Raw genomic sequence first — 13,577 nt, 5'->3', positions numbered from 1 at the left:
ATTATCAATGATTGTTGAATGCCATCACTCCCGAGATTTGTCAGGCCACCGTCCCGCCGACAGCCCCGCCAGCACTCCAGCAGGCAGCAGCAGCTGACGGATGTAAACACCAAACACAACATGGCGGGTGACGAGTGACGTGCTGGGCTGACCTCAGATGCTGCAATGGCATCTTCATATTTTCCAGGCTCGGGAGATATTATTAACCTTAACGTTGGTGGGCAAAGGTTGGTAATCACTCGGCATTCAGTGAGTGTACTCTCAGGTGTTGTGAGGGACGCTGCTGGTATGTACTTTTGTTAATGTTGCGGTAGGAAGCAGAGGTGAAGATATCTTATTTCATTATTTGTTACATTTGCATGTAATACATTCTAAAAATCTAAGTCTTCAGGGAGGAGCTGTGTCCAAGTGTGCTGTGTCTGCCTCACATCCGTGCTTTTGACATGAGATTTACCATTATTGTTACAATATCAACTTATGTCTTAACCATTTGTTACAATTTTAACATAAGTCTTAGCCATCTGAGGCAACATGTTTGGGCATTGAGTGCATGCTGGATCATACAGTGCACCAATATTATGATCACAACAATATTAGGTAAATGTTACCAATAGCATCTTATAATTATATTCTTTTGTACCTCTCTAACCTAATAGTATACATGGGGACTGGAAGAGTGCGTGCATTCATACAAGTGCATTTGTCTAACATTTGAGAATAAAACTATGATTTTTGGGTAAATTTTGGTGTGATTTGTGTGGATGTAGTAGCTACTTCCACTGCCATTCAATTTTTTTTTCAGAAAATACTATTTTATCTTCATGTATAACTCTGAAAATGGGCAATCTTAAGGAAACCTAACCTAAGTAAACTTAATCTGATCTAACCTAATGTACTCTGACTGAACCCATCATAAGTAGTTCACAACTAGGTGTCTCTATCCTTCCTCTTGTAGATAACTGTTTGTCCGTCAACAATCAAATATAGTAGTAGTGCCAGGGAGAATGTGGTCTTTTATTATGTCAAGGATAATATTGTTGTGTAGCTGCTGAATGGAAGCCGTGAAGCACTTGAGTCTTGCAACACACACTGCCAAACACCCATAGTCTTATCACCAACCTATCCTCATTAAAAGGCTAGAACAGATGTATTTTCTTCCCAGTTAGATTGTCTTTATGATTTTCTTGCCTTTAGATAATGACTAAGGTATTCTATACATGCACTGAAGTAATACTGTGATATAATTTTGAATAGATATATTGGGTAAAAAATTATGCACATATCCTTGCCAACGTATTTAAATGGCTTGGTAACCCATCTTAGGGTTGCAACCCTGAGGTTAAGAACTGCTGACCTAAGGTATAATATCATGTGCAGTTTAGTGAAATCCAGTAGTGTTCTGTATGTGGTAGTTTTACAGTATTATTTGTAACTTGTAATGTTTCTACTTTTCAGGTTCAGTACATCACGACACACATTAACATGGGTCCCTGACACTTTCTTCACTTCATTACTCTCGGGGCGTATTTCAACACTAAGAGATGAATCTGGTGCTATATTCATTGACCGGGATCCATCTCTCTTCAGCATCATTCTTAATTATCTGCGGACAAGAGATCTCAACATGGTAGTTGTGGACATCAATGCGTTGAGGTATTATAATGTATAGTGTGCCTTACTGTGACAAATGTAATGAGTAGTCTTATTTGTGAAGTTAACTTGTTGGTTTACTCCAACATAGATTTAGGAAAATCAGATGTATGTGACATTTAGGTATACTATGTCTGTGATGTAGATATTTTATTTATTTACAAGGATTTTCTTGAAGCATGAATGTACCTTTTTTTTATTTACAATAGCTGACAGTTGTTCCTGAGGGCACTCACTGGGGGATAACATTGTTAGTTGGCCCACCATGAGAAGGTTGATGAAGATTTCTTTGTTGCAAACCACAGATCTCAGGGACCCTGGCAATGTATATCAAGTGGGAATATTATGGAGACATAGAGCATAGTTGAGGAAAGTGTATTCCTCACATCACTCCATCTAGACTCATACTGGGAGTCCTTTTGTTTTCTGACCATTCTTCTACAGTGTTGATGAAATATAGGAAAATATAGAGTATGGAATAATCTATTATTTTTTACTGTCTACATTTTAAATTACACTAGTGGTTACCAACCTGTGGTACATGAATGCCTTCCAGCTGGTACACTTTTGGGATCATACGATTGGGATCATATAAATTTTTGAGAAATTTATTAATTTCTCAGAAAAATTATGATTGCTTTACTCAAGATAATCTGGCACTGATCAGCTTGTGGAGAAGAAATAGGTGCATCCCTCGCATTAAATTGAGTTGTGTTTCTTGTTAGTTCATCTGTGTGTTCTACTTGTGAATAATAAATTGTTATTTGCTGGAATTGGCTTTTTCTGGAACCATGCGGAGACTATATGGGACCTCCAAGTGGTACTTGGTCAAGAAAAGTTTGGAAACCACTACACTAGATTATTTGTGGCTTACTGATACTTCAAGTTGAGTTTTTTAGTTAACTGGCATAGGCAATGACACAAGACATATATGTATAGAATGTATTTAAAGACTTGGCACCTATAGTGGGTTGATTTCCCTTTAACATCACACTGCTTTTCCATTTTGTAAGTTAGAATTACTCAAAGACAGAATCAGTTTTGTCATACTTTCTAATATTAAACCTTCTCTTTTTTCAGGCATGAAGCAGAATTTTATGGCATTGCTCCATTGGTGAAAAGATTGATGCTATGTCAAGACTTGCATCATTCATCATGTGGAGATGTCTTGTTTTGTGGATATCTTTCACCTCCAAGTAAGTCAAAGTGTATAAATGTTGCACTTTGTTAGGTGAGATAGTAAGTAAAATGGTGGAGGTATAGCATAGTTTTGTTTAGCTCAAAATTATTGCTTCACGTTTTCCAGACATTCCTATTCAAGAGCCCCCACCAACATCAGCATCTGAGTCACGTCCATCAAATAGTGTGAGCAATGCTAGCAGTTCCAGTGGCAGTACTAGCAGCGCCAACACCACCAGTACTGTTTCTTCAGTGGGAGGCATACGTGTACCTGAAGGTCTTGCTGCAAGTGGGGGAGTGCCTGGTGCTGTTGCTGTGCCCAGACCAGGACACTCAAGAAACTCCTCCCTTGACATGCGTCACAACCCACCACAACTTGTCGGTCAAGGTTTGTTTCAGTTTTTGTTTATGACGCATCTCTCCAGTATAGTGGGTTAGATATATTATTAGTGATATTTTTCATGAGCCTAGCCAAGAGCCTCATCCCATCAACCCGTGGCTTACTTCATGTGCTTTGAGTTACTAAAGGTCTTGGCAGTGTTTTATCCTATTCTCCTCATAGATCATATTGTTTCTGCTTGGCTTGAAATACCATTTTTTCTTTCTTTTTTATTTTGTATTTATAATTCTAAAATTATTCTTTAACTTATATATAATTACTAATGTGTGATTCACACCACATTTGGATTGCAATTAGTCACATGAAAAATACATGTGTATATGCAAACACGAGGGCTGAACTGTAGTGGAAACAGTGAATAGCATAGGGCTGTTATTTGAGAATTGCAAGTATGACATGGATTAAAGATTTTCTCTGATTCTTATTAGGTTTTCAAGCCTCTCGATTCTAGGTAATTAAGTAATGTTCTGATATTTTGTGTTACCAGTAGACAGCATGCCCCACTCTCTCACTGAAGATATAAGGAAAAGATGAATGTAGAGTTCCTGGAAACAAGCTGTGAAACCATGACAGTTACAATCATGGCAAGATATGCAACTGTTGCTCATCCGTCATCAAACTTCACTAACTTATTGCATTTTTTGGTTAATGTATCTTGGATAACAAATAAGTTTAGAGTATATGGCAAGGTCACATTTTGAATATCTATGATTATGAGAATAAAATGTATAAAGCAAGATCTATCTTCTGTCACCTTTTAGACTTGACATCTTGTTACATTCTATGTGAGTGACGGCATGAAGCTTGAGACTTTCCTAATTTCATCTTTCATTCATTCTTTTCATGCGCTGTGTGATGAAACTGCCTTAAATTTCTTTTGATTTCATTTATTCTAACAAAATGTTCCACATACTCTATCATTACCCTTTCCCTTTCTTTCTGTTCAGACTGCAGGCATATCTCTAATCAGAAATATATATTTTTTCCCACTTCTTTTAGTCTTAGATATTGAACTGAGTTAAATGCTACCAGTTGATTGAATTTTTGGATGAGCTGTCTTTCCCTGTGTAATGCATGACAATTAGGTGATGTAACTTTACCAAAGGCTATCCATAATACTTATTTTTGTATACCAAAATATTAGAAATGGCAGAAATATCTTAGGATTTTTGTGATAATTACAGAGATGTAAAACACTAGATTACCTGAAATTAGTTAGATCATATTTTGACAGCATGAATTGCTGTAATTTGATATCATATTTTTGGAGGAATTTTAGATAATAAAATTACATCAAACTGAAAGTATTGAATTTTTCATGTAGGTATTCACAGTGGTGTGTATCCAGGCCATATATCACGAAGCTCAAGTGATCTGCGGAGTCATGCAGCAAGAACACACTCCAGAACACCCTCTATGGACCTGAGACACTCTAGAAATTCCTCGGCTGATCTTAATAAATTCTTCAAAAATGAAATCAGTGTTCTGAATAATGTTGGACCACCTGGTATGTTACATTGTTTGCTGTGTTACCTTGTTTAATGGTGTATTTTGTACTTTGAGCATAATCTAGGTTGACACCTAATCCTAAGAATTCTGTCAAGGCAGGTAAGTACAATAAGGTATGTCAAAATAAATACAATACAGTAGGATCTCTTTGTGACTTTGGCAGACATGTGGTCAGTGGGAATTATATATGTAGTGGATGCTTTCATTATTGAGATGACTATTTTTGTCCTTGAAACAAACTATGCATGTCACTGCTTATTACTAAATTAAGGCCAGATTTGACTACCATCTTGTGAAATGGACTGTGGTATTTATGATTGTGGATAGACAATGAAGGTGGTGACTGGTTTAGCTTGTTTGACTTTTACTTTTGTTAAATTGGAAGAATTACATAATGCAGTTAGTCTATTTTTCTTAATGAGAAAATAGATTTTTCATAAAATACTTATTCTCTTAAACGTTTGTTAGAACTCATTGTATTTTAATTGTGTATCCTTATCTAAGGAGTTTTCCAGTAGGAAATATTGTTACAAAGTTCTTGTATGAAAATAATGAAGGAGCAGGAGAAAACCCTTCATCACTTAAGACCAGATGTATTGCAGGAAACAGTGAAAAGTAATAAAGATATTTTATTGAAAGTACTACTTACTCTTGTTTCAATTTTATATTTAGAAGGAAAATATTTTTTCAAATAAGTTATGAATAATGAAAAATATAATTGTTTACTGGTTTTTTTTTCCAGGTTCAGCTTGGGTCGATCCGTTGCGTGTTCGAATGGTCAAGGCACATCATAATTGGATTTTAGTGGCTTATGCTCACTTTGTCACATGTTATAGGTAGGTCATATTCCATTTAGTTTTGACATATTTTCATATTTTGTTTGTTTCCCAAAGGATTGATTCCATTTACCCTGTGTAATGGAAGATTCAGAGCAACAGGAGATATTCATCCATAAAGATACAGAGAATTGATTGTTGTTCGGATCCATTGTACCACAGATGAATACCTAAGTGGTTGTGATTGTGATGGCTGTGGTGCAGGATTCTGGAAGTGAAAGAAAAAAAAAAAGAAAAAAATAGCTGTACAAATTTAGTGGTTGCTTGTTTGTAATATATCTTGGGTTATAAAAACATCCGTTATATTGTGCCATAAGTTTTTAGTATTTGACATCTATTATATCTTGTATTATTCTGCTGCATCCATCTGGTGTTTCTTGTACTTTATGTTGAATTTGAAATCTTTCATATGTGATTTATCTTAATGCAAGATAATGATTGAATGATGTGTTGATTAGCATATAATCTTCTATTACATGCTTCTTTTAAAAGTGCTGTGAATCGATGGTGAGTATATGTTCTTTGCTGGTTGATCTGATATTCTGTGCTAATAAGACGTTAGCTTCCTTGCTGTTTTTTTTTTTTTTCCATATGATTCAAAAGTATGCTTTTTTTTTATTTCATATTTTGGTATTCATGTGAAAATGCTACCAGTGTGCGTTTCATCACTGAAATATATACGTAATCCATTGTCTTTTTATTTATCCATTGTCTTTTTATTTAAAAGATGCACACTTATCTAGGTTTCTTTTCAGATTATTTGTGTTGCCATACCATACTGTAGATGGTGATTTATGGTTTTCCTTGAATGTAACTTTTTTTTTCAATTCTTCCATAGGAATAAAGACAGTACAGGCTGGCAACTGGCATTCACCTCTCCGTACATTGACCAACTCATTGAAAGAGTTGCCCTCAATGCTAAGCTTTCCCCGCCAAGTCAGGGTGGAGAAGCGGGCCAGAAGATGCTGGCAATTTCTTATTCTTCCCACATTCGACTCTGGGGCATTGCTGAGGATGGCAGTAAGAATGATATTGGTGAGTTGGAGTTACCACAAGATATGCCTGAATTTATTGTTTGAGAAGGTTTTATGCTACATCAGTTACATGACTATTGAACATTGTAAAGATATTATTTTTAAACAATGAATAATTCCTTAACATATAATTATTATTAAAGCTGAAAGTCTGTCTTCCTTCTTTCAGGAACGTTTAATCTTAAGGTCTCGGTGGAATATCTCTTCTTTATTGGATCTCAGTTAGTCGCTCTCTCATCTGTGGGTAAAATTGGAGTGTGGCATGCCATGACTCAGCACTGGCAGATCCAGGATGTGCTCCCCATTGCATCTTTTGACACTGCTGGTTCCTTCCTGCTTCTTGGCTGCACCAATGGTTCCATTTACTATATTGGTAAGTAGGGTCCTTGTGGATTTTCTGTATAGATTGCATTAGAACTTTTAAGATTGGCTGTCACACAAATGTGAAGTAATTAAACCTCCAGAAGCATTTTAGTTTAATCAAGAGTTACATGTTTTTATTAATTCCTTTTATTGTCATTTTTTAAACTAACCCTTAAATATTGGCTGAAAAGCTTGCAGTGATGGTGATAAGAGAGAAAACAGTATAACACTACTATTGGACATTGCAAATTTGTATGTCTATCATTTACATATTGAGCAGTAATTTTAGTGTTGATAATGATGTCTTCTTCACTTTCATATATTACAAGTTACAGTATTAGTGATTAAAACACTGCATTGGAAAGAAGAGAATGAATATAGGTTTGTTTTGCAGATATGCAGAAGTTTCCACTGAGAATGAAGGATAATGATTTGCTTGTTACTGAGCTCTACCATGATCCATCAAATGACATCATCACTGCTATCTCAGTGTACCTCACACCAAAAACAAGTAAGATATATAATTACCACATCATGTTTATTATTATTATTATTATTATTATTATTATTATTATATACATGTATGTTTAAAAAAATTTCAGACAGGCATGAGTTTTTCTGTATTCAAGACTTACAGAGATAGGGAGTATGAAAGAGGTATGAGACAGATGTGAAGAGGAATGTGGAAGGGCAGAGGAAGAAGGCAGGTCTATCATACATGTCAGGGGCAGCTCTAGCTGATGACAGCTGCCATGAAATAAGAATGACAGATGTCACTTTTGTTAGAAATATAGGTGCCAAAACTGCTGTACATATTGTTCCCCATACTCATGTTATTTGTTTTATTTTCAGATGTTTGTGGAAATTGGATTGAGATAGCCTATGGCACCAGTTCTGGGACTGTGCGGGTTATAGTGCAGCACCCAGAGACAGTTGGACATGGTCCTCAGCTCTTCCAGACTTTTACAGTTCATAGATTTCCTGTCACCAAGGTTGTGTTTAAACTACACTACATACAGTTTCACATTTTATATTTTTGTAGTAAAATATAGGAACATTATTTTTAATTACTGAATTTCATGGTGGCAAAGTTGCTTAAAAAGTGCTGTCTTCTTTGCCTAATTAATTGAAAGATTACATGTAATCTTTGAGAAAATGTCCCAATTCTAGACATTTAATTTTTGCATATGAACATATAAATAATTGTAGATTGTAATGTCTGATTGTTTGATTAGGTTGTTTGATGTTTATTTGGATGTGATAAGAGGTGAGTGTAAAAATATTACTTAGAGATCTGAAATTAAGAACATAAGAACATAAGAAAGGAGGGAAGCTGCAAGAGGCCGCCAGGCCTATACGAGGCAGTCCCAGTGTGCTTAATCTACCTAATTCCATCTATCTTCCCCATCCATGAATTTATCTAACCTTCTTTTAAAGCTCCCTATTGACTCTGCCCTGACTATGTGCCCACTGAGACTGTTCCACTCATCAACCACTCTGTTTGAAAACCAGTTCCTTCCCATTTCTTTCTTAAACCTGAATTTTTCAAGTTTAAGCCCATTATTTCTGGTTCTGTCCCCATTACTGATCCTAAGAACTATATTCATGTCCCCTTTGTTAAAACCCTTATACCACTTAAATACTTCTATCAAGTCTCTTCTTAACCTACGTCTCTCTAAGGAATGCAGACTAAGTTTTTTCAGTCTCTCTTCATAGGGAATATCCTCATTCCCTGTATCTTTTAGTCATCCTCCTTTGCACTGACTCCAACAGAGCTATGTCCTTCCTGTAATGTGGGGACCAGAATTGTACCGCATAGTCAAGATGTGGCCTGACCAGCGCCAAGTATAATTTTAGTATTACTTCAGGACTCCTGCTTTTAACACTTCTAAAGATGAAACCTAATACTCTATTCGCCTTATTTCTGGCCTCAATACATTGCTTCCTTGTACCGAGATCAGAGCTAACTATGACTCCTAAATCTTTCTCATACTTGGAACTTCCTAGTGCCACGTTATCTATTGTGTACCTATTGTTTGGATTATCTCTACCCACGCTCAGCACCCTGCACTTGTTAATATTGAACTGCATTAGCCATCTATCTGTCCATTCTTTCATCCTATCCAAGTCAGCCTGCAAAGCCTTGGCATCCGAATCGGACCTAATTAATCTACCTATCTTTGTGTCGTCCGCAAATTTACTGATATCACTATTAATTCCACTATCCAAGTCGTTGATATATATTAGAAATAATAATGGCCCTAAAACTGAGCCCTGTGGCACCCCACAAACTACTTCTCTCCATTCGGAATTCGAACCATTAATTACTACCCTTTGTCACCTGCCGTCTAACCACGCCTTAATCCAGCCTAATATTCTACCCTCTATACCGTGTGCTTTAACCTTTTTTAAGAGCCTCTGGTGAGGTACTTTGTCAAAGGCTTTACTGAAATCTAAGTATAGAATGTCATAACTATCACTTTTATCTGCCGCCTCATAAACCTTGCTATAAAAGCTCAACAAGTTGGTAGAACACGACTTCCCCTTCGTAAATCCATGTTGTGTGTGATTTATCAAGCCGTGTTGTCTAGATGTTCCCTAATGTTTTTCGCTATTATTGATTCCACAACCCACAACTGAAGTTAAACTGACAGGCCTTTAATTAGACGTTAAGGTTTTATCCCCCTTCTTGAATATAGGAACCACATTAGCTTCTCTCCACATTATCGGTACCTCTCCTGACTCCAGTGACATCCTAAAAAGTGCTGCTTACAACGTTCTTGCATTCCTTTAGGACGTCAAATTGCTAAGTATGAACTTACTGTTTACTGTCATTACTTGCCTTGCAGGTGACACTGTCAGAAAAGTTGCTGATCAGTGTGTGCAGTGAGTACAATCACGTCCGCACTTGGTCAGTCACTCGGTTCAGAGGAATGATATCAACACAGCCAGGCTCAACACCGCTATCATCATACAAAATTCTTACTATTGATGAAGTTGATCCAAATATTTATTATGCTATTGCTAATGACTGTGGTAAGTGTTCTAGCCAACACTTTGAGTCACCAAGCTGTAGAAATATATGATTTTTCATCTTGCAATATTTTGTGTATGTACATTGTAGCAAAGGTGTAATGATGAAACCCTTGTGTGCATGTCAATGAAACTAAATTTCTGGTGTTTGTATCTTTTATTCATTCATTTTTTTTCATAGAACATATTGATCTTGCTGAATTTTCCATACTAACACAAGTACTTCTGATATCTAACTCAATTTGGCAATTATTTGTCGTGTTCTTTTGTCACACAAAAATTGCTGATGTACAAGACCCACATCCATATTTTAATCTGTCTTTGTAGCTCAGTTTCTGGACCAATTCCAAAATAGTACAATTATGATTGGGTTTTATCTTATTTTTGCCACTAAATTTGATATTTTTCAGTATTACATTAATATTATTAGGATTCAAACCTCATAATGAGTACAAGAGGTTGAGGTTAATATTACTTGTAAGAGTGAATATTTACAGATGTAATTGTTTTTCAGGTCCATACGGAGAGCAGGATGACGAACAAGTATTTATTCAAAAAGTGGTACCAGAAACAGATCAGCTGTTTGTACGCCTTGCTAGTAATGGCAGGAGGTAAGTCTGCAGCAAAATACACTCACCATTCATTTTTCATAGCGGATGGTTGATTATGTTTTCAAACTGGCACTACAAAATTGAATTGCTGCAGCATTAGTAAAAAATAATTTAAATGTTATTTACTTCAATATGAACAGCAAACTTATCAAAGAAAACCAGATTACATACTTTGTTTATTTTTATCATTATAAGGCAGCTTTTGTGATTTCATACAGATAATCTTGTTCTGGTGAGTTTGAGAAATGTAAGTAATCATAGGCTTATATTCAGTGTGGTTAAAGTAGTTATATTGTCTTTACAGAGTGTGTGTTATCAAATCTGTAGATTCCACTACAATAAGTGGGTTCTGTGTACATGAGTGTGAGGGAAGCAGTCGCATGGGGTCAAGGCCGAGACGCTACATATTCACAGGTCATTCCAATGGTGCCATTCAAATGTGGGACTTAACAACTGCCCTTGAACTTAGTAACAAGGGTGAGTCAGGTAAGTTGAGCTGTGCAGAGGATGGTAGAATCAAGTTCACTGTATTCATTCATGCCATTCATAGCCTTGACACTCTTCTCATTTTTCTTAATATGACCGTCAACCTTAAGCTGTAAAAAAAAAAGTTCAGGGGTTTATATTCTTAACTCCTACTTACTACCACATCAACTCTAATCATCATAATTTTTGTTGTTATTGTTATTGTTATTACCATTATTAGATTTTCTATTTCAAAAGTTTAAGTTTCAGGTTTTTAACTATAAAAACTGCACCCATATAATGGATGTTAATACAAATTAATTGCAATTTCAACATATATTATATATATATATATATATATATATATATATATATATATATATATATATATATATATATATATATATATATATATATATATATATATATATATATATATATATATATATATATATATATATATATATATATATATATATATATATATATATATTAATTTGGAATCCTTCACTTTAAGCACCCCCCAAAAAAAAATAAGAATTGCTTTCTTGCAGTTTTCTAATATAACATAAATCTTTCATATGAATCAAGTGCAACATGAATGGAGATGTACTGATGTTCATTGGCTCCTAACCAGGTGTACTGATCAATGGGGGCCCCGAGCCATCTGAACTTCTGCGTCTCCTGGATGTGTGTGATCTGAGCAATTCATACTGTACCACACCGTGTTTGTCACCATCGCCTCTCACACCGGCCAATGTTCCACCACCTCATCAGCGTCCCTTCCCAAATGCCAGTTACCTTCATTATGGATTGAACTCTTATCTGCACCAGCCAAACAGCAGCTATGTGGTCAGTCCGTCCACCAGTGGAGGGGCGCAGGCACAGCCCCACCCAGGCCCTTTGTTGAAACCGGCCAATGTGGCTTTCCTTTCTCATAATCAAGCCTCTTCTAGTAGAAATAATCTTCCAGGTGCTTCCAATGATGATGAAGATGAAGGAACAGCATGTTGATGGTTTTCTTCAGGTATGGTTGCCAGAGTTGCTCAGAATGCAGTAAGATGAATGACATAAATCATCTTTTTTTGTTAAGATTTGTGCCGGGAAATTTTCAAGTGAACCTTCTTTTGCATATTTTATTCCAGATAATAATTCTAGCATAGTTTAAAACTGATATATGTGAGTTAATAGTTTGTGTGACATTTTTTAATTTGTCTTTCAGTGAAATTTATTATTTGATGCTTAAAATTGTGTTTTTCAGGTGTGTAGTTTATAGAATCTCATAAGAATAACATTTCTCACATGAATGGCCATCTCACATATTGGGTGACACTATCAGAAATGTTATACAAGTATATGAGCTGCTGAGTCTTGCTTTTTGCAACTGTTACATTCCAGGAAGGAGTTGTGAATGGCAAGTTCATAAATGATGAAATTACTTTTGAATTTGAAAAATTTGGTTATGTACCAGAATGCTCCTATTCTATATGTATTTTCCATCAACACACACACACACACACACACACACACACACACACACACACACACACACACACACACACACACACACACACACACACACACACACACACACACACACACACACACACACACACACACACACACACCGTGTGGTGTAGTGGTTAGCATGCTTGACTCACAATTGAGAGGGTCTGGGTTCGAGTCCCAGGAAGCAGTGAGGCAAATGGGCAAGCTTCTTAATGTGTAGCCCCTGTTCATCTAGCAGCAAATAGGTACGGGATGTAACTCGAGGGGTTGTGGCCTCGCTTTTCTGGTGTGTGGAGTGTGTGTTGTGGTCTCAGTCCTACCCGAAGATCGGTCTATGAGCTCTGAGCTCGCTCCATAATGGGGAAGACTGGCTGGGTGACCAGCAGACGACCGTGGTGGTGAATTACTCACATATTAAGACTGGCAGAATCACTGACATTGCAGTAAATCTTTTCCTCCACTTTACATATAGAATGTTCAGTAGATTAATTAACAACCAACTTTTTGGTGGTTCCCGTAAACAAAATTTTGTGCCATGATGAGCACAAAACTCGTGGTTATTGGAGTATCAAATAAGTAAGATGAAGGTAATTTAGGAAGCATGATAGAAGTAGAAACCCTAAAGAACCCCCAAAGTGTGTTGTGTGTGGTAGTTTTGGTGTAAGCTGAGTGTAGAGGCTTTGTAGTTAGCTCAGCTGAGTGTTAGACAGAAAGACTGAGGTGAGGGTTTGATGGTCCCACTTGATGAAGTGACAGGAGACCAGCTTCATTCCAAATGTATCAGTCCTTACTGCCAATGATGAACATTGAAATATTCTATCCAGTTGCATATTCTGTAGACAGGCTTTTTGAGGAGTCAGTCCAAAAATGGCAAGGAACAATGCTGTATATATATATATATATATATATATATATATATATATATATATATATATATATATATATATATATATATATATATATATATATATATATATATATATATATA

The 13,577-nt window shown here is 36.1% G+C and overlaps 1 protein-coding gene across 3 annotated transcripts; it reads left to right on the top strand.

The window, feature by feature from the left end:
• LOC123516641 (BTB/POZ domain-containing protein KCTD3-like) lies at window positions 1–12,702 on the top strand. 3 transcript variants are annotated; one of them, XM_045276236.1, is made up of 16 exons: window positions 1–227; window positions 1,456–1,653; window positions 2,731–2,846; window positions 2,957–3,217; window positions 4,554–4,736; window positions 5,481–5,574; window positions 6,067–6,081; window positions 6,413–6,609; window positions 6,778–6,981; window positions 7,366–7,482; window positions 7,824–7,963; window positions 9,821–10,007; window positions 10,519–10,615; window positions 10,920–11,101; window positions 11,718–12,107; window positions 12,342–12,702. In XM_045276236.1, the coding sequence occupies exons 1-15, from the start codon at window positions 166–168 to the stop codon at window positions 12,092–12,094; spliced, it is 2,430 nt and encodes an 809-aa protein (XP_045132171.1). In that variant the 5' UTR covers window positions 1–165; the 3' UTR covers window positions 12,095–12,107; window positions 12,342–12,702. The 3 variants fall into 3 exon arrangements, with proteins under 3 accessions (XP_045132171.1, XP_045132169.1, XP_045132172.1); XM_045276234.1 differs by having other exon boundaries at window positions 2–227; window positions 11,718–12,702; XM_045276237.1 differs by lacking the exon at window positions 6,067–6,081 and having other exon boundaries at window positions 4–227; window positions 11,718–12,702.
• Window positions 12,703–13,577: the final 875 nt, after the last annotated feature.

This window comes from Portunus trituberculatus, chromosome 41 (assembly GCF_017591435.1).
Source record: "Portunus trituberculatus isolate SZX2019 chromosome 41, ASM1759143v1, whole genome shotgun sequence".
In the NCBI taxonomy this organism is placed as follows: Eukaryota; Metazoa; Arthropoda; class Malacostraca; order Decapoda; family Portunidae; genus Portunus; species Portunus trituberculatus.
The sequence above is the reverse complement of the archived record's forward strand: the minus strand, read 5'-3'. Positions and strand labels throughout refer to the sequence as shown.

Coding starts and splice junctions, on each gene's coding strand:
- LOC123516641 (XM_045276236.1), top strand. CDS start 166: ATGGCATCTTCATATTTTCCAGGCTCGGGAGATATTATTAACCTTAAC. Junction 4,737..5,480: donor GAATAATGTTGGACCACCTG/GTATGTTACATT, acceptor TTTTTTTTCCAG/GTTCAGCTTGGGTCGATCCG. Junction 6,610..6,777: donor TGGCAGTAAGAATGATATTG/GTGAGTTGGAGT, acceptor TCCTTCTTTCAG/GAACGTTTAATCTTAAGGTC.